General features: G+C 45.4%; 2 protein-coding genes across 2 annotated transcripts in view; both read right to left on the bottom strand.

Moving 5' to 3' along the window:
• LOC134947608 (uncharacterized) overlaps nucleotides 1–22,926 on the bottom strand; it is a 146,393-nt gene that overhangs the window by 118,491 nt on the left and 4,976 nt on the right. The window contains exon 2 of the mRNA XM_063935612.1: nucleotides 11,391–11,490. Within this exon, the coding sequence (XP_063791682.1) occupies nucleotides 11,391–11,485 (95 nt within the window). The 5' untranslated portion in view covers nucleotides 11,486–11,490. The remainder of the gene's footprint in view (nucleotides 1–11,390; nucleotides 11,491–22,926) is intronic.
• LOC134949810 (uncharacterized) overlaps nucleotides 21,065–22,926 on the bottom strand; it is a 160,372-nt gene continuing 158,510 nt past the window's right edge. Inside the window, exon 4 of the mRNA XM_063938534.1 lies at nucleotides 21,065–21,294. Coding sequence (XP_063794604.1) covers nucleotides 21,065–21,294 — 230 coding nt within the window. The remainder of the gene's footprint in view (nucleotides 21,295–22,926) is intronic.

Genomic DNA, 22,926 nt, shown 5'->3' on the forward strand with positions numbered 1-22,926 from the left:
TGCACCCTCCCCGTAATTCCATCTCAGTGTCCCTGCCCGCACACTCCTCGTAATTCCCTCTGTGTCCCTGCCCTTTTGTACAGGGCTGTAGCTAGGTGTGTGCTGAGTGTTCTCAGCCCACAGTACATAGGCACTGAGGACAGAAAACCAGCACGTAATGTGTAAAAGTGAGCTCTGTCTGCTGTAACGTGTAAAAGGGAGCTCTGCCTGCCGTAATGTGTAAAAGGGAGCTCTGCCTGCCGTAATGTGTAAAAGGGAGCTCTACCTGGAGTAATGTGTAAAATGGGGCTCTACCTGGCGTAATGTGTGTAAGTGGCGTCATTTGATTAATGGAGACCACTGTGCAGTGCACACCCCTATAGTTTTGGCGCACACCTACAGCGCGCACTGGCCCTATTTTAAATATGGTGGGGCACTGAGCCTCTTTCTTGCACACAGCGCTAAAATGTCCCTGCCTGCACCCTCCCCATAATTCCATCTCAGTGCCCCTCGCCGCACCCTCCCTGTAATTCTCCCTCAGTGTTCCTGACCTCAGCTTCCCTTTGACTCCTCCCTCAGTGTCCCTGCCCGCACACTCCTGTAATTCCCTCTCAGTGTCCCTTTCCACACCCTCCCTGTAATTGCCCCTCAATATACCTGACCTCAGCCTCCCTGTGACTCCCCCCTTAGTGTCCCTGCACGCACACTCCCGTGATTCCCTCTCAGTGTCCCTTCCTGCACCCTCCCTGTAATTGCCCTTCAGTGTCCCTGACCTCAGCCTCCCTGTAGCCCCTCCCTCTCATTTTCCCTTCCCAAACCCTCCCTGTAATTCCCCCTTAGTGTCCCTGACCTCCGTTTCTCTTTGACTCTCCGCTCAGTGTCCCTGCCCACACCCTCCTGTAATTCCTCCTCAGTGTCCCTGCCTGTACCGTCCCCGTAATTCCCCCTCAGTGTCCCTGCCCACACACTCCTGTAATTCCCCCTCAGTGTCCCTGCCCACACCCTCCCGTAATTCCCCCACAGTGTCCCTGCCCACACCCTCCCTGTAATTGCCTCTCAGTGTCCCTGACCTCAGCCTCCCTGTAAGCCCTCCACCTCATTGTCCCTACCCGCACCATCCCTGTCATTCTCTGTCAGTGTCCCTGACCTCAGCCTATCTGTAACTCCCCACTATGTGTCCCTGGGTGGGGAAGGTGGGGGGCGCCAGTTCCTTACTTTGCCAGGGGCGCTCAGACCCCTAGATACACCCCTGTTCATTGGAAACAATTTATGAGACATAAAGTATAAGTCCACTATTAAAGGCAAGTAAGGCAGCACAGATCGTTCAATAAGAGAATAGAAGAGCTGAAGGCACAAATACTTGTCACATTGGTGAAACAAAACACATACAAGTAATAAAGTGTCATCAAAATTTCCCAACTTCAGTCTATCTGCATATATTTCATAATTCCAGAAGGCTTATGTCCTCCCCACATAGGAGATCAGATTGGAGCATGAGATTATAGTGACCCTGGTATAACCTTGGGCCAAGATTAGCAGTGGTCTAGATAAGTCATCAATCTTTGCTTACAAAATATATTACTGCTGGAACTTAGGGGTCTATTTACTAAGCCTTGGATGGAAATAAAGTGGATGGAGACAAAGTATCAACCAATTGGCTCCTAACTGCCATGTCACAGGCTGTGTTTGAAAAATGACAGTTAGGAGCTGATTGGCTGGTACTTTATTTCCATCCAAGGCTTAGTCCCTGCTGACTGCACATCATTAAGCCTTCCGCATCTAGGGAAAACTGTGATCGTCTGTGCGATGCATGCATCTGCAAGTTTCTGGGGGGGTTGTCTAATGTTTTAAAGGGGCAATCACTTAAAATGCAAAAACCAAATTAGTTGTAGATTATATGAATCATTAATTATTGACTGAAGATTTTGCCTATCTAAATAATCCTAACCCTCACCCTGCAGCATAAACATAACCACTACCCCCAGTAGTTTAACTGCCTGGTGTACCTGTCCATGCTTGTTGGGGATCCCGGTGGTCGGAATTCCGGTGATCCTTGTCGGGATGCCAGCGCCAGCATTTTGACCAGTGTCGGGATTCTGGTATTGGTATTTCGACTGCCGGGATCCCCACCGCTGGGATCCTCACTGAATCCCATTTCAGGCATACTGTATATTTATTAGGTCTACATGCTTCTTCTCATTAATGCCCCACTGTGTAAATAGCATAGTAACATAGGTAATGAGGTTGAAAAAAGGCAAATTGCCCATCGAGTTCAACATGTATTATAGTTCTTACCCTATTCTGTATTTAGCTAAATCTTATTATAATGTCCCAGATTAAATGAGATTTTAAGACTAATTAACAACTATAATTCATGCTCTTCCTTACAGTGACATGCAGTGAGGTGACGCAGAGCCTTTTCTGTCATACTAACATATATGCCAGAGTTTTGACTATATAAAGTATATTAAAAAAAATAAGAATTTACTCACCGGTAATTCTATTTCTCGTAGTCCGTAGTGGATGCTGGGAACTCCGTAAGGACCATAGGGGATTGACGGGCTCCGCAGGAGACTGGGCACTCTAAAATAAAGATTAGGTACTATACCTGGTGTGCACTGGCTCCTCCCTCTATGCCCCTCCTCCAGACCTCAGTTAAGGAAACTGTGCCCGGAAGAGCTGACACAACAAGGAAAGGATTTGGAATCCAGGATAAGACTCATACCAGCCACACCAATCACACCGTACAACTTGTGATAACTATACCCAGTTAACAGTATGAATAACAAATGAGCCTCATTAACAGATGGCTCATAACAAAACCCTTTAGTTACGCAATAACTATATACATGTATTGCAGAGAGTCTGCACTTGGGACGGGCTCCCAGCATCCACTACGGACTACGAGAAATAGAATTACCGGTGAGTAAATTCTTATTTTCTCTGACGTCCTAGTGGATGCTGGGTACTCCGTAAGGACCATGGGGATTATACCAAAGCTCCCAAACGGGCGGGAGAGTGCGGATGACTCTGCAGCACCGAATGAGCAAACTCAAGGTCCTCCTCAGCCAGGGTATCAAACTTGTAGAATTTTGCAAATGTGTTTGAACCCGACCAAGTAGCAGCTCGGCAAAGTTGTAAAGCCGAGACCCCTCGGGCAGCCGCCCAAGAAGAGCCCACCTTCCTCGTGGAATGGGCTTTTACTGATTTAGGATGCGGCAGTCCAGCCGCAGAATGTGCAAGTTGAATCGTGCTACAGATCCAGCGAGCAATAGTCTGCTTTGAAGCTGGAGCACCCAGCTTGTTGGGTGCATGCAGGATAAATAGCGAGTCAGTTTTTCGGACTCCAGCTGTCCTGGAAACATATATTTTTAGGGCCCGGACTACGTCCAGCAACTTGGAATCCTCCAAGTCACGAGTAGCCGCAGGCACCACAATAGGTTGGTTCAAATGAAAAGCTGATACCACCTTTGGGAGAAATTGGGGGCGAGTCCTCAATTCTGCCCTGTCCATATGGAAAATCAGATATGGGCTTTTACACGACAAAGCTGCCAATTCTAACACACGCCTGGCCGAAGCCAAGGCCAATAGCATGACCACTTTCCACGTGAGATATTTTAGCTCCACGGTTTTAAGTGGCTCAAACCAATGTGATTTTAGGAAATCCAACACAACGTTGAGATCCCAAGGTGCCACTGGAGGCACAAAAGGGGGCTGAATATGGAGCACTCCCTTAACAAACGTTTGAACTTCAGGCAGTGAAGCCAGTTCTTTTTGAAAGAAAATAGACAGGGCCGAAATCTGGACTTTTATGGAACCCAATTTAAGGCCCATAGTCACTCCTGACTAGGAAGTGCAGAAATCGACCCAGCTGAAATTCCTCCGTTGGGGCCTTCTTGGCCTCACACCAAGCAACATATTTTTGCCATATACGGTGATAATGTTTTGCTGTCACATCCTTCCTAGCTTTTATCAGCGTAGGAATGACTTCATCCGGTATGCCCTTTTCCTTTAGGATACGGCGTTCAACCGCCATGCCGTCAAACGCAGCCGCGGTAAGTCTTGGAACAGACAGGGCCCCTGCTGTAGCAGGTCCTGTCTGAGCGGCAGAGGCCATGGGTCCTCTGAGATCATTTCCTGAAGTTCTGGGTACCAAGTTCTTCTTGGCCAATCCAGAACAATGAGTATAGTTCTTACTCCCCTCGGTACCTTGGGTATGAGAGGAAGAGGAGGGAACACATACACCGTCTGGTACACCTACGGTGTCACTAGAGCGTCCACAGCTATCGCCTGAGGGTCCCTTGACGTGGCGCAATATCTTTTTAGCTTTTTGTTGAGGCGGGACGCCATCATGTCCACCTGTGATTTACAATCCGCTTGAAGACTTCTGGATGAAGTCCCCACTCTCCCGGGTGGAGGTCGTGCTGCTGAGGAAGTCTGCTTCCCAGTTGTCCACTCCCGGAATGAACACTGCTGACAGTGCTAGCACGTGATTCTCCGCCCATCGAAGAATCCTTGTGGCTTCTGCCATTGCCATCCTGCTTCTTGTGCCGCCCTGTCGACTTACATGGGCGACTGCCGTGATGTTGTCTGACTGAATCAGAACTGGTTGGTTTTGAAGCAGGGGTTCTGCTTGACTCAGGGCGTTGTAAATGGCCCTTAGTTCCAGAATATTTATGTGTAGGGAAGTTTCCTGAATCGACCATTGTCCTTGGAAGTTTCTTCCCTGGGTGACTGCCCCCCAACCTCGGAGGCTTGCATCCGTGGTCACCAGGACCCAGAACTGTATGCCGAATCTGCGGCCTTCGAGCAGATGAGCACTCTGCAGCCACCACAGCAGAGACACCCTGGCCCTCGGGGACAGGGTGATCAACTGATGCATCTGGAAATGCAATCCGGACCACTTGTCTAACAGATCCCACTGAAAGATCCTTGCATGGAATCTGCCGAAGGGAATTGCTTCGTAAGAAGCTACCATCTTTGCCAGGACTCGCGTGCAGTGATGCACCGACACCTGCTTTGGTTTCAGGAGGTCCCTGACCAGAGATGATAATTCCTGGGCCTTCTCCTCCGGGAGAAACACCTTCTTCTGTTCTATGTCCAGAATCATGCCCAAGAACAGCAGACACTTCGCAGGAATCAGCTGTGACTTTGGGATATTCAGAATCCAGCCATGCTGATGCAGCACTTCCTGAGATAGTGCTACGCTGACTAGCAACTGCTCTTTGGACCTCACCTTTATAAGGAGATCGTCCACGTACGGGATAATTATGACTCCTTTCTTTCGGAGGAGCATCATCATTTCGGCCATTACCTTGGTAAATACCCGCGGTGCCGTGGACAGACCAAACGGCAGCGTCTGGAATTGGTAATGACAGTCCTGTACCACAAACCTGAGGTACTCCTGGTGGGGTGGATAAATGGGACATGCAGGTAAGCATCCTTGATGTCCAATGACACCATAAAATCCCCCTCTTCCAGGCATGCAATAACCGCCCTGAGCGATTCCGTCTTGAATTTGAACTTTTTTATATAAATGTTCAAGGATTTCAAATTTAGAATGGGTCTCACCGTACCGTCTGGTTTCGGTACCACAACCATTGTGGAATAGTAACCCCGTCCCTGTTGAAGGAGGGGTACCTTGATTATCACCTGCTGAAGATACAGCTTGTGAATTGCCGCCAGTACTACCTCCCTTTCTCTGAGAGCAGCAGGCAACGCTGATTTGAGGTAACGGCGAGGGGGAGTCGCCTCGAACTCCAGCTTGTATCCCTGTGATACTACTTGCAGAACCCAGGGATCCACCTGTGAGCGAACCCACTGGTCGCTGAAGTTCCGGAGACGCGCCCCCACCGCACCTGGCTCCGCCTGTGGAGCCCCAGCGTCATGCGGTGGACTTAGAGGAAGCGGGGGAGAATTTTTGATCCTGGGAACTGGCTGTCTGGTGCAGCTTTTTCCCTCTTCCCTTGCCTCTGGCCAGAAAGGAAGCGCCTCTGACCCGCTTGCCTTTCTGGGGCCGAAAGGACTGTACCTGATAATACGGTGCTTTCTTAGGCTGTGAGGGAACCTGAGGTAAAAATGTCGACTTCCCAGCTGTTGCTGTGGAAACGAGGTCCGAGAGACCATCCCCAAACAATTCCTCACCCTTGTAAGGCAAAACCTCCATGTGCCTTTTAGAATCCGCATCACCTGTCCACTGCCGAGTCCATAATACTCTCCTGGCAGAAATGGACATTGCATTAATTCTAGATGCCAGCCGGCAAATATCCCTCTGTGCATCTCTCATATATAAGACGACGTCTTTAATATGCTCTATGGTTAGCAAAATCGTATCCCTGTCGAGGGTATCAATATTATCTGACAGGGTATCGGACCAAGCTGCTGCAGGACTACACATCCAAGCTGAAGCAATTGCAGGTCTCAGTATAGTACCTGAGTGTGTATATACAGACTTCAGGATAGCCTCCTGCTTTCTATCCGCAGGCTCCTTTAAGGCGGCCGTATCCTGAGACGGCAGTGCCACCTTTTTTGACAAGCGTGTGAGCGCCTTATCCACCCTAGGGGATGTCTCCCAACGTAACCTGTCCTCTGGCGGGAAAGGGTACGCCATCAGTAACTTTTTAGAAATCACTAGTTTCTTATCGGGGGAAGCCCACGCTTCTTCACACACTTCATTCAATTCCTCAGATGGGGGAAAAACCACTGGTAGTTTTTTCTCCCCAAACATAATACCCTTTTTAGTGGTACCTGGGTTAATGTCAGAAATGTGCAACACATTTTTCATTGCCGTAATCATGCAACGGATGGCCCTAGTGGAATGTACATTAGTCTCGTCCTCGTCGACACTGGAGTCAGACTCCGTGTCGACATCTGTGTCTGCCATCTGAGGTAGCGGGCGTTTTTGAGCCCCTGATGGCCTTTGAGACGCCTGGGCAGGCACTGGCTGAGAAGCCGGCTGTCCCACAGCTGTTATGTCATCGAACCTTTTATGCAAGGAGTTGACACTGTCGTGTAATACCTTCCACATATCCACCCACTCTGGTGTCGGCCCCGTAGGGGGTGACATCACACTTATCGGCACCTGCTCCGCCTCCACATAAGCTTTCTCATCAAACATGTTGACACAGCCGTACCGACACACCGCACACACACAGGGAATGCTCTGACTGCGGACAGGACCCCACTAAGTCCTTAGGGGAGACAGAGAGAGAGTATGCCAGCACACACCACAGCGCTATATATCACAGGGATGCACACTTTACTGAGTGATTTTTCCCAATAGCTGCTATTATACACAATTTGCGCCTAAATTTATGTGCCCCCCCCTCTCTTTTTTACCCTAGAAGTCTGGAACTGCAGGGGAGAGCCTGGGGAGCGTCCTTCCAGCGGAGCTGTGAAGAGAAAATGGCGCTGGTGTGCTGAGGAAGATAGCCCCGCCCCTTTCTCGGCGGACTTCTCCCGCTTTTTTATATGCTTTATGGCGGGGGATTATGCACATATACAGTTTAATAGCTGTATTATGTGCTATTTAGCCATGTAAGGTACTCTAATTGCTGCCCAGGGCGCCCCCCCAGCGCCCTGCACCCATCAGTGACCGGAGTGTGTGGTGTGCAGAGGGAGCAATGGCGCAGAGCTGCAGTGCTGTGCGCTACCTTAATGAAGACCGGAGTCTTCAGCCGCCGATTTTCAACTTCTCTTCTCTTCTGGCTCTGCGAGGGGGACGGCGGTGCGGCTCCGGGACCGGACGAGTGAGGCTGGGCCTGTGTTCAATCCCTCTGGAGCTAATGGTGTCCAGTAGCCTTAGAAGCCCAAGCTAGCTGCAAGCAGGTAGGTTCGCTTCTCTCCCCTCAGTCCCACGAAGCAGTGAGTCTGTTGCCAGCAGATCTCACTGAAAATAAAAAACCTAACAAATACTTTCTTTTCTAGGAAGCTCAGGAGAGCCCCTAGGGTGCATCCAGCTCTGGCCGAGCACAGATACTAACTGAGGTCTGGAGGAGGGGCATAGAGGGATGAGCCAGTGCACACCAGATATAGTACCTAATCTTTCTTTTAAGAGTGCCCAGTCTCCTGCGGAGCCCGTCTATACCCAATGGTCCTTACGGAGTACCCAGCATCCACTAGGACGTCAGAGAAACAAAGAATATATTAGAAATATCTTCTTTGCTTTATTCTAATAATTTTGATAGTCAAAACTCTGGAGTAAAAAGTCTATGGCAGGTGAGGCAGTGCCTCCGCTACCTATCTTTTCCACACATATCTGATCAAAACTCACCAAATTTCCAGCAGCTTATACTGCTGCACTTGTGTATATTGCCCACGTGACTTCTTTGGCTCATATATTGTGTGCAGTGCCGTAACTAGGCATTTTAGCGCTGTGTGCGAGAAACGACAGTGGCGCCCCCCCCATGAAAGATTGGGGTAGTGCGCGCCATAGGCGCGTGAAAAATATATAGGGGCGTGGCTTCATGGGGAAGGGGCGTGGACACAAAATAATAGCAATTCATACTACGGTGCACAGTAGTCTCCATTATTCAAATTACGCTGCACAGTAGCGCCACTACACCAGGTACAGACCCTTTTATACATTACAGCAAACAGCGTCCCCCTTTTTACACATTACAGCAGACAGTCCCCCTTTTTACACATTGCGGCAGCCAGTCCCCCTTCTTACACATTGCGGAAGCCAGTCCACCTTTTTACACATTGCGGCAGCCAGGCCCCCTTTTTACACATTGCGGCAGCCAGTCCCCCTTTTTACACATTACGGCAGCCAGTCCCATTTTTTACACATTGCGGCAGCCAGTCCCATTTTACACATTGCGGCAGCCAGTCCCTCTTTTTACACATTGCAGCAGCCAGTCCCCCTTTTTACACATTGCAGCAGCCAGTCCCCCTTTTTACACATTGCAGCAGCCAGTCCCATTTTTTACACATTGCGGCAGCCAGTCCCATTTTTTACACATTGCGGCAACCAGTCCCATTTTACACATTGCGGCAGCCAGTCCCATTTTACACATTACGGCAGCCAGTCCCATTTTACACATTGCGGCAGCCAGTCCCATTTTTTTACACATAGCGGCAGCCAGTCCCATTTTACACATTGCGGCAGCCAGTCCCATTTTTTACACATTGCGGCAGCCAGTCCCATTTTACACATTGCAGCAGCCAGTCCCCCTTTTTACACATTGCGGCAGATAGACCCTTTTTACACATTGCGGCAGCCAGTCCCCCTTTTTACACATTACAGCAGCCAATCTCCCTTTTAAACACATTGCGGCAGCCGGTCCTCCTTTTTACACATTGCGGCAGCCAGGACCCCTTTTTACACATTGCAGCAGCCAGTCCCATTTTTTACACATTGCGGCAGCCAGTCCCATTTTACACATTGCGGCAGCCAGTCCCTCTTTTTACACATTGCAGCAGCCAGTCCCCCTTTTTACACATTGCGGCAGCCAGTCCCATTTTTTACACATTGCGGCAGCCAGTCCCATTTTACACATTGCGGCAGCCAGTCCCATTTTTTACACATTGCGGCAGCCAGTCCCATTTTTTACACATTGCGGCAGCCAGTCCCATTTTACACATTGCAGCAGCCAGTCCCCCTTTTTACACATTGCGGCAGATAGACCCTTTTTACACATTGCGGCAGCCAGTCCCCCTTTTTACACATTACAGCAGCCAATCTCCCTTTTAAACACATTGCGGCAGCCGGTCCTCCTTTTTACACATTGCGGCAGCCAGGCCCCCTTTTTACACATTGCAGCAGCCAGTCCCATTTTTTACACATTGCGGCAGCCAGTCCCATTTTACACATTGCGGCAGCCAGTCCCTCTTTTTACACATTGCAGCAGCCAGTCCCCCTTTTTACACATTGCGGCAGCCAGTCCCATTTTTTACACATTGCGGCAGCCAGTCCCATTTTACACATTGCGGCAGCCAGTCCCATTTTTTACACATTGCGGCAGCCAGTCCCATTTTTTACACATTGCGGCAGCCAGTCCCAATTTTTACACATTGCGGCAGCCAGTCCCATTTTTTACACATTGCGGCAGCCAGTCCCATTTTACACATTGCGGCAACCAGTCCCATTTTACACATTGCGGCAGCCAGTCCCATTTTACACATTGCAGCAGCCAGTCCCATTTTTTACACATAGCGGCAGCCAGTCCCATTTTACACATTGCGGCAGCCAGTCCCATTTTTTACACATTGCGGAAGCCAGTCCCATTTTTTACACATTGCGGAAGCCAGTCCCATTTTACACATTGCGGCAGCCAGTCCCATTTTTTACACATTGCAGCAGCCAGTCCCATTTTACACATTGCGGCAGCCAGTCCCATTTTTTACACATTGCGGCAGCCAGTCCCATTTTTTACACATTGCGGCAGCCAGTCCCATTTTACACATTGCGGCAGCCAGTCCCATTTTTTACACATTGCGGCAGGCGGTGTCCGAGAGAGAGAGAGAGAGAGAGAGGGGGATGCTGCAGCGGCGCTTACTACCAATAACATAGCGCTGCTGCGGCTCCCTGCTCCCCCTCCCTCCTCCGCTGCCCGGCGGCGACGCTGATGTCTTCTCTCTTCACAGCGCGGCGCACGGCGCAGAGACTTAGAGGCGGCATGTAATGAGTCAATTGACTCATTACATGCCGCTGGCCGTGCGCCCTCAGGGCAACTGCGCTGTGTGCCAAGCCCACTTGGCACACACGTAGTTACGGCCCTGATTGTGTGTAAATCTGGCTCTAGTACAAGCCAGTGCCTCCTTACCCATTTACCTCACTGCACGTCCCTGCTTCCTTAAATATAATTATTTTAGATGCTATATCCTTGGATATATTTTTCAGTTAGAAATGTATCTAGACCATTTTTAAATGTTTTTACTGAGTCCACCATTACTACCTTCTCTGGCAGAGAGTTCCAAATCCTTACGGCCCTTACTGTGAAGAACCCTTTCCTACATTGGGTATGACATTTTCTCTCCTCTAGCCTTAGAGGGTGACCGCGTGTCCTGTGCAGTGTTCTCTCAATAAACAAATCGGCTGATAGCTCCTTGTAATGTCTCTTTATGTATGTGAAGATATTAATAATGTCTCCTCTTGGATGCCTCTTTTCTAGTGTATACATATTCAACCTAGTGAGCCTTTCCTTGTAATCAAGTGCCTCTAACCCATTAACCAATGTTGTAGCTCGCCTCTGAACTCTTTGGAGTTCCAAGATATCTTTTTATAATGCAGTGCCAAGAACTGTACACAACATTCCAGGTACGGCCGTACCAATGATTAGTACAGTGGCAGGATCACACTCTCCTCCCTGGTCTCAATATATTTTTATACTGACATGTAACACAGGCAAACATGACTTTGAGCCTTGGTTTATCTATAGCTGTGAGCAACTTAGTTCCAGTGCACTTACTGGGAGACTTTCTGTACAGAGTCTGGTGAGTGGCACGCTGATGCAATAACATAACCTGTATCTGCTGGAATAACACAAACTCCTCCTGAATTCATGATTTCTGAAACACAAATAAATCAATTTATTATACTAGATGAATAGCATTAGTGACTCATATGGAATTTATACTTTTTTATTATTATTTGAAACAGATAAAAGTACGAGGAGTATCAATCCTAAGGCCAAACACACACAAAAAAATCTTATTCTTATTAATATAATGTTGGTAGAACTAGAAATGCTGCCTCCTATGAGTAGGTTTATAATCCTGTGACAAAATGCCTAACCTAATAATAATAATAATAATAATAATACACCCTAGTGCAAATCTGTACCCACACTAGTATAAGCCTAGTATTAAAATACAGAAACCTAGGTTGCTTTAATTTACTATAATGTATAACCATAAATTAACCTACACTACCTGTGAGACATTTCAGAACACCCCCATTTTCCAGTTTTCATTGAAATGTAAGAAATTCAAGCCCAGGTTACAACCTGAATGGTGCAGGGTAACCTGTAAACTGCTAGAGGTTAAAGGAAAAGTTTAGGTTAGCAAAAACTGAAAAATAATGTAGATTTGTCAGGGAACAAGTGAGAAGTTAAAAACTTCCAGATGTTCTGCAGTAATGGAAAATATGCTTGCCTGGGCCATGAAGAACTTCCAATGGGCTACTGAAGACTGGAAGAAGTTCTTATGGGCCAATGAATCAAAATATGAAATCTTTGGTCGATCATGCAGGATTTTTGTATGCCATTGAGTAGGCTAAAAGAGGGTTTTTCAGTGTGTGGGGTTTATGTACTAAAAAATGTAAAAGAGCAATGCTTTTACAGCAAAATGCCCCATGTATTGTTATTAAAATAATTGACTTTTTACATTTTGAGGCTTAAACATTCAAGGAAGCAGCAGCTTTTACAGTAAATAAATTACTATGATGCCAACTGTCAAACATGGAGGAGGAAGCGTGATGGTCTGAAGCTCTGTTGCTCTACAGTATCATGCAGCACCATGTAGTACTCTCTGGCCTAAGCCTTATTGGTCAAAGGTTTATCCTACAGCAAGATAATGATTGAGGCTAAGATAGAGCAAGGCCGTAGGCTTCAAATCATAGAATGGCCAGACTTGAAGCTAGAGATAAGCGGGTTCGGTCCTCAGAGAACCAAATCCCCCAAATGTCACGCTCCGAGCCCAGATCCAAGCTCAGTTCGGGACTTCCCACTAGACTCAGAAACCAGAATGAGGCAAAACATCATCATCCCGCTGTCAGATTCTCGCAGGTTTTGGATTCCATATAAGGAGCCATTTTCTCTCTGGACTTCGAAAGTGAGGAAGACAGACCTCTGTCTCTCACTGTGGGTGGTAGTGTCAGGTGGGGTCAGTGTGTGCTCTGTAGGGGTGCTGCTGCTGTCACTGTGGTGTACCTGTGCTGTTAGGGGTGCTGTCCTGGCTGTCAGTGCCACTGGTGCTTCAAGTGCTGTTAGGGGTGCTGCAGCTGTACATGGGTGTTGTTGCTGTCCTGGCTGTCACTGTGTTGTACAAGGGCAGGGGCACTGTCCTCCTGTATGCTGTAAAAATACAGGGGTGCTGGGCCAGTCTTGTATGCTTTAAAAATTAAGGGGTGCTTCTGTTGTTAAAATAAATGCATACTGGTCTTGTATGCTGTAAAAATTCAGGGGCGCAGTTGTTAAAATAAAAGCACACTGGTCCTATATGCTGTAAAAATTCAGGGGTGCTGGCTCAGTCTTGTATGCTGTAAAAATTCAGGGGTGCTTCTTTTAAATTAAAAGCACAGTGGTCCTGAATGCTGTAAACATTTTGGGGTGCAGTTGTTAAAATAAAAGCACACTGGCCCTGTATGCTGTACAAATTCAGGGGTGCATCTGTTAAAAAAAGGACACTGGTCCTGTATGCTGTAACAATACAGGGGTGCAGTTGTTAAAATAAAAGCACACTGGCCCTGTATGCTGAAAAAATTCAGGGGTGCAGTTGTTAAAATAAAAGTACACTGGTCTTGTATGCCTTGAAAAGACAGGGGTACTGGTCCAGTCTTGCACAGATGGGTTAACTTGACTAGTTTTCTGCACCTAGGCACAACATGATTTATTAGCATAAACCCTTCATCTATTGTTCTCAACTGCAATACAATACAGAGAACAATACATCAGGGGATTAAATCATTACAGCAGGGGATTAAATCCAACTGGCCAGTCTCAGTTAATCCTATTAAAGGTCAAGATAAATGTGAACCCATCTGTATGCTGCAAAAATTCAGGGTTGAAGTTAAATAAATGTGCACTGGCCCTGTCTTGTATGTTGTAATAATTCAGGTGTGCAATAAAATAAGTGTACACTGGCCCTGTCTTGTATGTGGCAAAAAAATATGGGGTGCAATAAAAAAAAATGTACACTGGCCCTGTCTTGTATGCTGTAATAATTATAGGATGCAGTGAAAATCAATGTACAATGGCCCTGTCTTGTATGCTGTCAAAATTCTGGGGTACAGTGAAAATCAATTTACACTGGTCCTGTATGCTGTAAAAATACAGTGGTGCGGTTGATAAAATAAAAGTACACTTGTCCTCTATGCTTTAAAAATACAGGGGTGCTGCTGTTAAAATAAAAGTACATTGGTCCTGTATGCTGTAAAATATAGGGGTGCTGCTAACATAAAAGTACACTGGTCCTGTATGCTGTAAAAATACAGGGGTGCTGTTGTTAAAATAAAAGTACACTGGTCCTGTATGCTGTAAAATACAGGGGTGCGGTTGATAAAAGTACACTGGTCCTCTATGCTTTAAAAATACAGGGGTGCTGCTGTTAAAATAAAAGTACACTGGTCCTGTATACTGCAAAAATATACGGGTGCTGCTGTTAACATAAAAGTACACTGGTCCTGTATGCTGTAAAAATACAGGGGTGCTGTTAAAATAAAAATACACTGGTCTTGTATGCTGTAAAATACAGTGGTGCAGTTGTTAAAATAAATGTACACTGGCCCTGTCTTGTATGCTGTAAAATTACAGGGGTGTTGTGAAAATACAGGGGTACTAGTACTGTCTGTGGTTGCGATGTCTAGGCCTGACCTTCACAACACTGCATGGGAAGAGGAGGCTCCTACCACCATTTGCACACCCTCTGCAAGTGCTGGGAGGAGCACCACCAGTCCAGTTGCTGATATTAAGATTAAGGATGTCACTGTAGAAGTACACCAGGATGAAGAGTATATGGGTGTAGCTGGCGCTGCGGAGGAAGTTGACAATGAGGATTCTGATGGTAATGTGGTTTGTTTGAATAAGACACAAGTGGAGACAGTTGTTGGTCATGGGATGAAAAAGCCCATTGTCATGCCTGGGCAAAATACCAAAAAAGCCACCTTTTTGGTGTGTAATTATTTCTCCACAAATCCAAGGACAATTCAATCTTGCATGTATTTTCGTTGCCACATCATTCCAGGGGTGCTGTCCTATATGTGGTGCTGCACCTCTGCCCTATCAGGGTGCAGCCCCACTGCTGTTTAAGTCCAGGGTTGCCTGTCTGCTGTGCTGTGTAATTCTCCAGAGGTGCTGCTTATGCTGTATAAATTCAGTTGTGCTGCCATATAATTCCAGGGGTGCTGCTGTATTTAATCCTAGGTTTAAATGAAAGCCTAGAGCAGATATGAAACAAGCTACAACATCACAAACAGATTTGTGAAAACTTAGCCGCAAAGGTGGAAATGGAAATTGCTATTTTCACGAAATGTTTATAAATAAATTGGGGAGAGACCACATTTGTGGCCAAAGTCAGTGTGACTCAGAAGAGACTGAATCATAATCCAGCGCAACTACCGGAGAGTTAAAAGTGATATTTTCTGTTGGAGCATTAGAGAGAGGTTCTACTGAATTATTTCATGTTAGGGACTCACTCAAATGAATGGCTCCAATTAGTCAAACTTAATTTTGATTTATTATTGATGTTCCACATTTTGAGATTATTTATTTTGAAGATGCGCATTTGTTGTACAGGGATCTTCTTTTTCTAAGGGCTGCGTAGGGTTATCACAAGACCTTGCAGTGTTAGAAGATCAGAGTTGCAGTGATCTTACATTGCACCAGCTTTCCATTGCACTGCAGCACTAGGTGGGCCAGGAGCTCCTGTGAGGCACAAACAGTTACTGAATAAGGCCCAGTATGGAATCTCATGGTGGCTTACTGCCAGGAAGATGTCTGGCTTGCCAGGCTGAGGCATGCTGTGGGCACAGAGGTTAGCATTGCTTCCTCCCACAGTCCTACTTATAGTATGAAATGAGTTTCGACTGTAGAGTGGTAAGCTCTACTTAGGCAGGAGCTCAATAACAAAAAAATTCACTGCACAGTCGTGCTTAGTACTTTACCAAACCCACCCCAACTCAACTTGCCCCATCCAGGGCTGCTGTGGGGGAGATCAGGAGGAGTTGCTAAAACATCTAAGGGGCTGCTTTATTTAAAAATAAAATATGAATAAAATAAACAAGAAACACAGATATGGGCACATGTGTGTAACTGGGAGCTGTGAAAAACAAAATAAGGCATCTGCCACAAAATATGTAAATAAAAATGCAATAAAAAAAATGGAAGAAAAGAAACCCATGAGATTTTCACAAAAGTCTCCAGACTCCGTGGAGGGGAAAATATCCAAACTTGATCCTGTGGTATACACCAGTTTATTTGCATCCCAGCATTAAATCTGAGATTATCTTAATCCCTTACATGGAGACGAGGGGAAAAAGTTTGGAGGCTTTGGCCCCTAATTTTTCAGTTTGTCCAGTAATGTGGTAATTAATAATTATATATTTGCTTGGTTGAAGTCCCTTCTGTTCAACACCAATATAGGAGTGGAGGTGAAAGCCTGTGTGTTATTCCTGATTGCTTGTGCCTCTCTATTTTTTAATCACCTTCTTGAAACTGTCCTCTTCCTCTTGCCTCTTCTCATAATGTGAAAAATAATCAAAGACGGAGGTGGTATGTTTGTAGCTAGCTATGGTTTGGAGAACTTGGTGAGCTTTTTCCAGAGGGACCACATGTTGCTGAAATGATGGGTTTATCAAACTGTGTATGTCCTGTTTAAACAACATATGGGTGGATGGGAGGGCCCAAGACAATTCCATCTTGCACCTCTTTTTTTTCTTTGCATCATGTGCTCTTTGGGGCCAAGCTTTTAAAACTGCCATCCTGTCTGCAACTGCAGTGCCACTCCTAGATGGGCCAGGTGTTTGTGCTGTCCACTTGTGTCACTTAGCTTAGTCATCCAGCTACCTCTGTGTAACCTTTTGGCCTAAAAACAATATTGTGAGTGGTGAGGTGTTCAAAATAGACTGGAAATGAGTGGAAATGAATGTTACTGAGTTTAGTAATACCATAGGATCAAAATTACCCCCAAATTCTGTGATTTTTGCTGTTTTTTAATGTTTTTTTCAAAAATCATCCAGATCCAAAACCAAAACCCGAAAGAGTGCTTTTGGCAAAACAAATCAAGATCCAAAACACAAGCGGGGATCCAGATCCAAAACCAAAACCCAAAAAGTCTCTCTACTTGAAACCCATCGAGCTGGTTTGGGAGGCACTGGACAGAAATGTGAAAGCAAAGCAACAAAGGGGGTAATTCAGATCTGATCGCTGCTGTGCGTTTTTGCACAGCAGGTGATCAGGTCCAAACTGTGTATGCGCAGGTGCGTTGGACAGCTACAACAGGCATCGCCGGTCAGCGATGGTATGGTGCATAGGATCCATTTGCATGGATGTTCGCAGGTGATTGACAGGAAGAGGCCATATGAGGGTGGCAACTGACCATTTACAGGGAGTGTCCAGAAAAACGCAGGCGTTCAGGGAGGATGTCTGACGTCAGCTCTGGCCCCGATCAGCAGGATTCAATCGCACTGGAAGAGTAAGTCCTGGGCTGCGCAGAGACTGCACAAACTGATTTTTAGCAGCTCTGCTAACACACTTGCACAGTGAAAATACACTCCCCCTGTAGGCGGCGACTATCTGATCACTGGACAGCAAAAAAACGCAGCCCAGTGATCAGATCTGAATTACCCCCATAGTGCAATACGATTATGAGAACTCCAGCAACACTGTTTCTAAGAATGTCCCGTACAAGGGTGGTCATTCCGAGTTGATCGCAGCCAGCAACTTTGGGGATGACGAAAAACCGTTGCGTGCGAACGGGTCGGAATGACCCCCAATATTAGATTTACTTTGTAAATCGAATAAAGTTTGTTAAGCGGTTACATCTGCAAAAGCTAGCTACTTTAATGTGTCAAAAATTTAGATTACATTTTGTTAAATGAAATGATTCTTTTTATCTCCATTTGTATATTTGGTCTATTTATAAATTTTAGAGTAAACTGAGATATTACATTGTGTAATTTTCAATTAAAAACTAGAAAAAAGTATGTGTTCTAAACCTTTAGACCAGAAGTGTGTTTAAAATTTTTATTTTGTCCTTCTAAAATATAAATAGCGAAAATGTTCAATTCATAAATCCATGTATATAAACTGGTATGTCTGATGCTCATATCTGCTGGTATAAGTAACTCAGTTCACAAATAATTATTCAATTAATCTTGAATCCCCACACAGACCCAATCCAGATGTCAGAGAAAAAAAAACAGAAAATAGAATCATTAGCCATTGGTTCCATTTCCATATGTAAACAACATAGGACAACTGTACAGGTTGGAAATGGAAGACTGGCAAATGAGAGGCTTTCTTCTGGTCATTCTACACTAGAATAACTACACTCTTTTTACAGTTACAAAAAAATAAGGTACATTAAGACGGGTGTAGTACAGCTGACCGGCGGTCAGGAGACCACCGGTCAGCTTACCGACTCCGGGATCCCGGCAGCATACAGACGCCGGGATCCCGGCGGGGAGAGCGAGTGCAGCAAGCCCCTTGCGGGCTCGGTGCGCTCGCCATGCTGCGGGCTCGGTGGCGACCTGCGGTCGACACGGGTTCTATTCCCACTCTATGGGTGTCGTGGACACCCACGAGTGGAAATAGTCCCTGTTGGTCAGCATGCCGACCATCGGGATAGTGAGCCGTCGGGATGGTGGAGGAGGTCATGTGACTGTCGTTCTGCTGACCGCCGGTCACATGAATACCACCCCATTAAAACCTATCCCCAGATTCCACTACTATTTATTTTATTTTATTTAAATGACTGCTATTCATTTTTTTTTTTTTTCCTAACCTGTTTTTTTTTCTGCTGACTTTTGGAAAAGCAGCTATAGTAGTGTGATATTGTGCAAATAAAGCAACCTTATAAACTGTAGGCTAAAATCTTAATTATTTTCACATAGAGTGTTTGCTGAAACAAGGAATAAACACGTATATTTAATTTGTGCACTCTAGCCCATCCCTATAATGATCAGTCATGATATTGGGTGTGCCTGTTCATAAAAATCTTAACTGGGAGATACCAATTATATATTAATTCACAGCTTGTTTTCTTGCAGGCCTGTATGTGAGATAAGTGACACCCAGTATGAAAAAGAGAGAGTGTGACTCAGGTCATAGAAACAGACATCCAGGAAGATGAATTGCTGATCTTACATCCTGACAACCTGCAAGCCTGCTTGTTTGGTTACTAAAGCTGCTGCAGGCAGGGCTGTTTCTAGCCAATTTGGCTCCCAGTGTGAGATTTAAAAATGCGCCCCCCCATGACATAAAAAGTGCCCCCCCCCCCACACACACCTAGATAAAAAAAAACAACTTGCGCGCGCACACGGCAAGGGGGCGTGGCCTCATCTAAATGGGCATGGCCTCGTCTGAAAAGACTTCCTCACAATCCAGTTTTTGACCACCACAGGAAAAAAAAAATTCTACCATATTAAGCCCCACACAGTAATGCCCCCTGCACCATATTATGCCATACACCGCAATGCCCTTGATACATTAAATCCCCACACTACGGCAGGCAAGAGTCCCCATTTCACACATTACGGCAGGTGTCCCCATTTTACACATTGAGAGAGAGAGAGAGAGAGAATACTTACAGAGGCGATTACCGCTCTTTGGCCCGCCTCACCAGTCGCTCCTCGCGCCGGCCTTTCCCTCTTCCTAACTTGGATCCCCCTCTGTACTCCGCTCGGGGGGGGGGGAGAGTTTCGCGGAGTGACGGGGTTGCGTCGTGACGTAACGACGCAACCGCGTCATTCCGTGAAACTCCGCCCCCCGAGCGGGTTACTCGGGGAGAAATAGGAGGGGGAAGCAGGGAGCCACAGTTAGTGCCATGGCGGGCGCCCAGTGCGGTTGCATTGCTCGCCTGCCCCAAGAAACGGCCCTGGCTGCAGGAACAGTAAACTATGTTTTTGCTGTATAAACCAATTTTTTTTAAAGAATTGTATTTATTTCTATTTTCAGTTTAAAAGGAGAAATTTGGGCTGTTTGCTAAAGCATCTCGTGACGCTCTATACCAAGTACAGTTTACATTCAGAATTTAAATTAGTGTTTCAGGGTTGTTTGAGGTGTGTGGGCATGTCCCAATGCTATCCTTACTGAATATCTTTCACTTATTGTATTAAAAAAATATATTATTATTTGAACATGTGTTACACCTTCCATATTTTGTAAATTATTTAGTTCTTTTTTTTCACTTTCTTTGCCTCTCCAACTCTGGCAGACAGCCTTCATACAATATGCAGTAGGTTAAAATCTTATTGCCAATTTTCATGAGGCATTTTAAAAAATGCTAAGAAATTCTGATAATTAGGTCAGTTAGTAAACATTTTCAATTATGAAAAACATTTCACATTTTATTATCTTATTTCTGCTATTCGATGCAATAAGAAATTATATACTGTACCACCTGAATGTATCAAATTTCCCACCCAGTAACAGGGCCTCCAGAACGAGCCCGTTCCACCAGTCACTTCACACCTCTATCAGGACTTCTGTGCGCTACTGTGCGTGCATGGTCTACTGACCACGGATGTGCAGCTGTCATTGCTGGAGAGGGTTTCATAGGCTGTAGCGCAGTGATTCCAAAACTGAGTGTCTAGGCACCCTTGGGTGCTGTGAGACACTTGCAGGGGTGCCTCAGGTTGGTGATCCAGGACCAAAACAAATTATCTATGGACAAAGTGATATGCCAAACTAGTGATAGTGGCTGCCAATCATAAAATATGTGGACAATTACAACCACAACTATGTCCACCACCAAATAGCTGAACCTCAGCGTGACAGCCACGCACAATTTACTTAGTGTAATATATTTATTGCATTTATCAATAAGAAACTTTTGGACTGGGATGCCTTGAAAAAATGCTGATACAACAGGGCAATGTGATTCAAGAGAGTTTGGGAACCACTGTTATAGCGATTAACATTATCTTCAGATGGTGTTAGTGTTGGTAATAATGTATATCAGGGGCTGGCTGGGCAGGGGGGCAGGGTGCCAACTGTCCCCCAGACCAGTGCAATTTAAGTGCTCCAGGGCCACCTGACTGCTGATTCCCTGTGAAAAGCTTGGTCACTTGCTTGAGTCTACCCCCCCAGGCTGAAAGTTGCGAGCTAGCCCCTGATGTGTATGCAGATGTTGATATTGCAGGGTTTTATATGCACACAGCAGTGAATGACTTGAACTATGAACATCCCAGTTACTTAGTATTTGTTTACTGATAGACAGCAGGTACAGCTGCTGGAATCTCCAGTGATACATACTGCATATCAGCTTCTAACTTTTCTACAACTTGTGCTGTTTCTTTGAAGATAACATTACTGATTTTCAATCCAGCTTCTTTTGGTATATGGAGATAAGCAAAACTTCCAAAATCTTTGAGATGCTTTACACTGGGTTTTCTCTTTGACCGCAAGTCAATATGTGTAATGTCCTTTAGGGCAACTGTAAGAGATGGTTCTTGAGACAGACTGCTCTAGACACGGCTTCTACCAAAAACTGCTTGTCTAGGCCTTGCTTTCTCCACCGTTATATAATTTGCCCATTTACTGTCACCATTCGCTCAGGTGTACAGGCAATGGTCATCTAATGCTCTATTCCATGTTTTCTTAGAATTGTTCCATCCGTCTTTTGAGATATTCCCCTCTGTTATCAGATCTCAGGGTCTTGAGTATGTGAGAGGTTTAATTTTCCACAAGTCCCTTGTAGTCTACAATATTTTCTGCCACTTCAGATTTCTGTCTGATGAAGTACATTACACATTATTCATGTGAAATCATCTAGAAATGCCAAAAATAATCTGTATCCACTCACAGACTTTACTTCCATTGGACCCCACACATCAGACTGTACTATTTCAAGTGGTTTTGTAGATCTGTATGTTGACTTTGGAAATGGATGACAACTTTGTTTCCCCACAATACATCTCTCACATATGGGTTAGTCACTGACTTTCCTGTGACCTTTCCATTCTGTAGCAAAGACTGACATCATTTTGTCAATATAGTTATCACTTTGTGTTATACCACCAGTTCCCAAACTTTCTTGAATCACGGCGCTATAAATTATCAGCATTTTGTTTTTACAGCACCCCTTGGATAAACATTTTTTATTGATAAAGTTGCAAAGAAAATATTACATGAAGTAAATTGTGCCTACCTGTCATCCTTAGGGTCAGTTATGTGGTCTGGGGGTGTCACACCACACACACTGCACCCAAAAACTATACTTAACCTTCCGGAGTGCTGTGGCGGCGGCCCTGCAGTGCGGGCACAAATCACTTGGAAAATGGCCACAGCGACCATTTCTGAGTGATTTGTGCATACACGACTGGTTGCTAGGGTAATAAAGGTCCAGGTGTAAAGGGTCGAGACAGTCTTCAATAGTTTTGTATATCTGTTAGTATGAGTTAAAGTGGTATTATAGAAATTATCAGCTCAAATCACATATAACTATATTAAACCATAATAACCAATAATAGTCGATTAAATTCCAAAAAACAGAAAATGCAATTGATAAAATATGTTTCACTATTTCCTTAAAAGTCACATACTATATTGTCCTATAATATCAGCATATATGGAAAATAAGTAATATAGTGAAGTATTCAATTCTCTGCAATGTGCCTCCATGGTGTTAGCCTACACACATCATCACTGAGAATTGTGGTAGTCTGAAGTTGCTATTTTTCCATCGCTCCTCTATTAGTGATGTTAATGGCAGCAATGTGCTGACGTTCCGACACTACTCTGCTGACATTGCCTGGAACTGAATTCTCCATAATGTAATACTTCTATTAAACAGAGAAAACAACTATACCGCAGTTCTCCCCTAGACTTCACATGCCTTTAAACACCTTCAAACTCAAGAACAACCCTATTTTCCCAGAGGTACTGTATCTGGTCAGATACTCGACAGTAACCACGTTGACGTTTAGAAGCACAACACAATGATGTTGACATCAAATTGTTGATATAGTTCAAACTGTTGTCAAGCACTGTCAACATCATCAAACTGTCAACAGGTTCGCAATGTCAACATCTAAAATACGGTCAAATAAAATGTGGACATTTTCAG

Source organism: Pseudophryne corroboree, chromosome 8 (genome assembly GCF_028390025.1).
Source record: "Pseudophryne corroboree isolate aPseCor3 chromosome 8, aPseCor3.hap2, whole genome shotgun sequence".
Taxonomy (NCBI): domain Eukaryota; kingdom Metazoa; phylum Chordata; class Amphibia; order Anura; family Myobatrachidae; genus Pseudophryne; species Pseudophryne corroboree.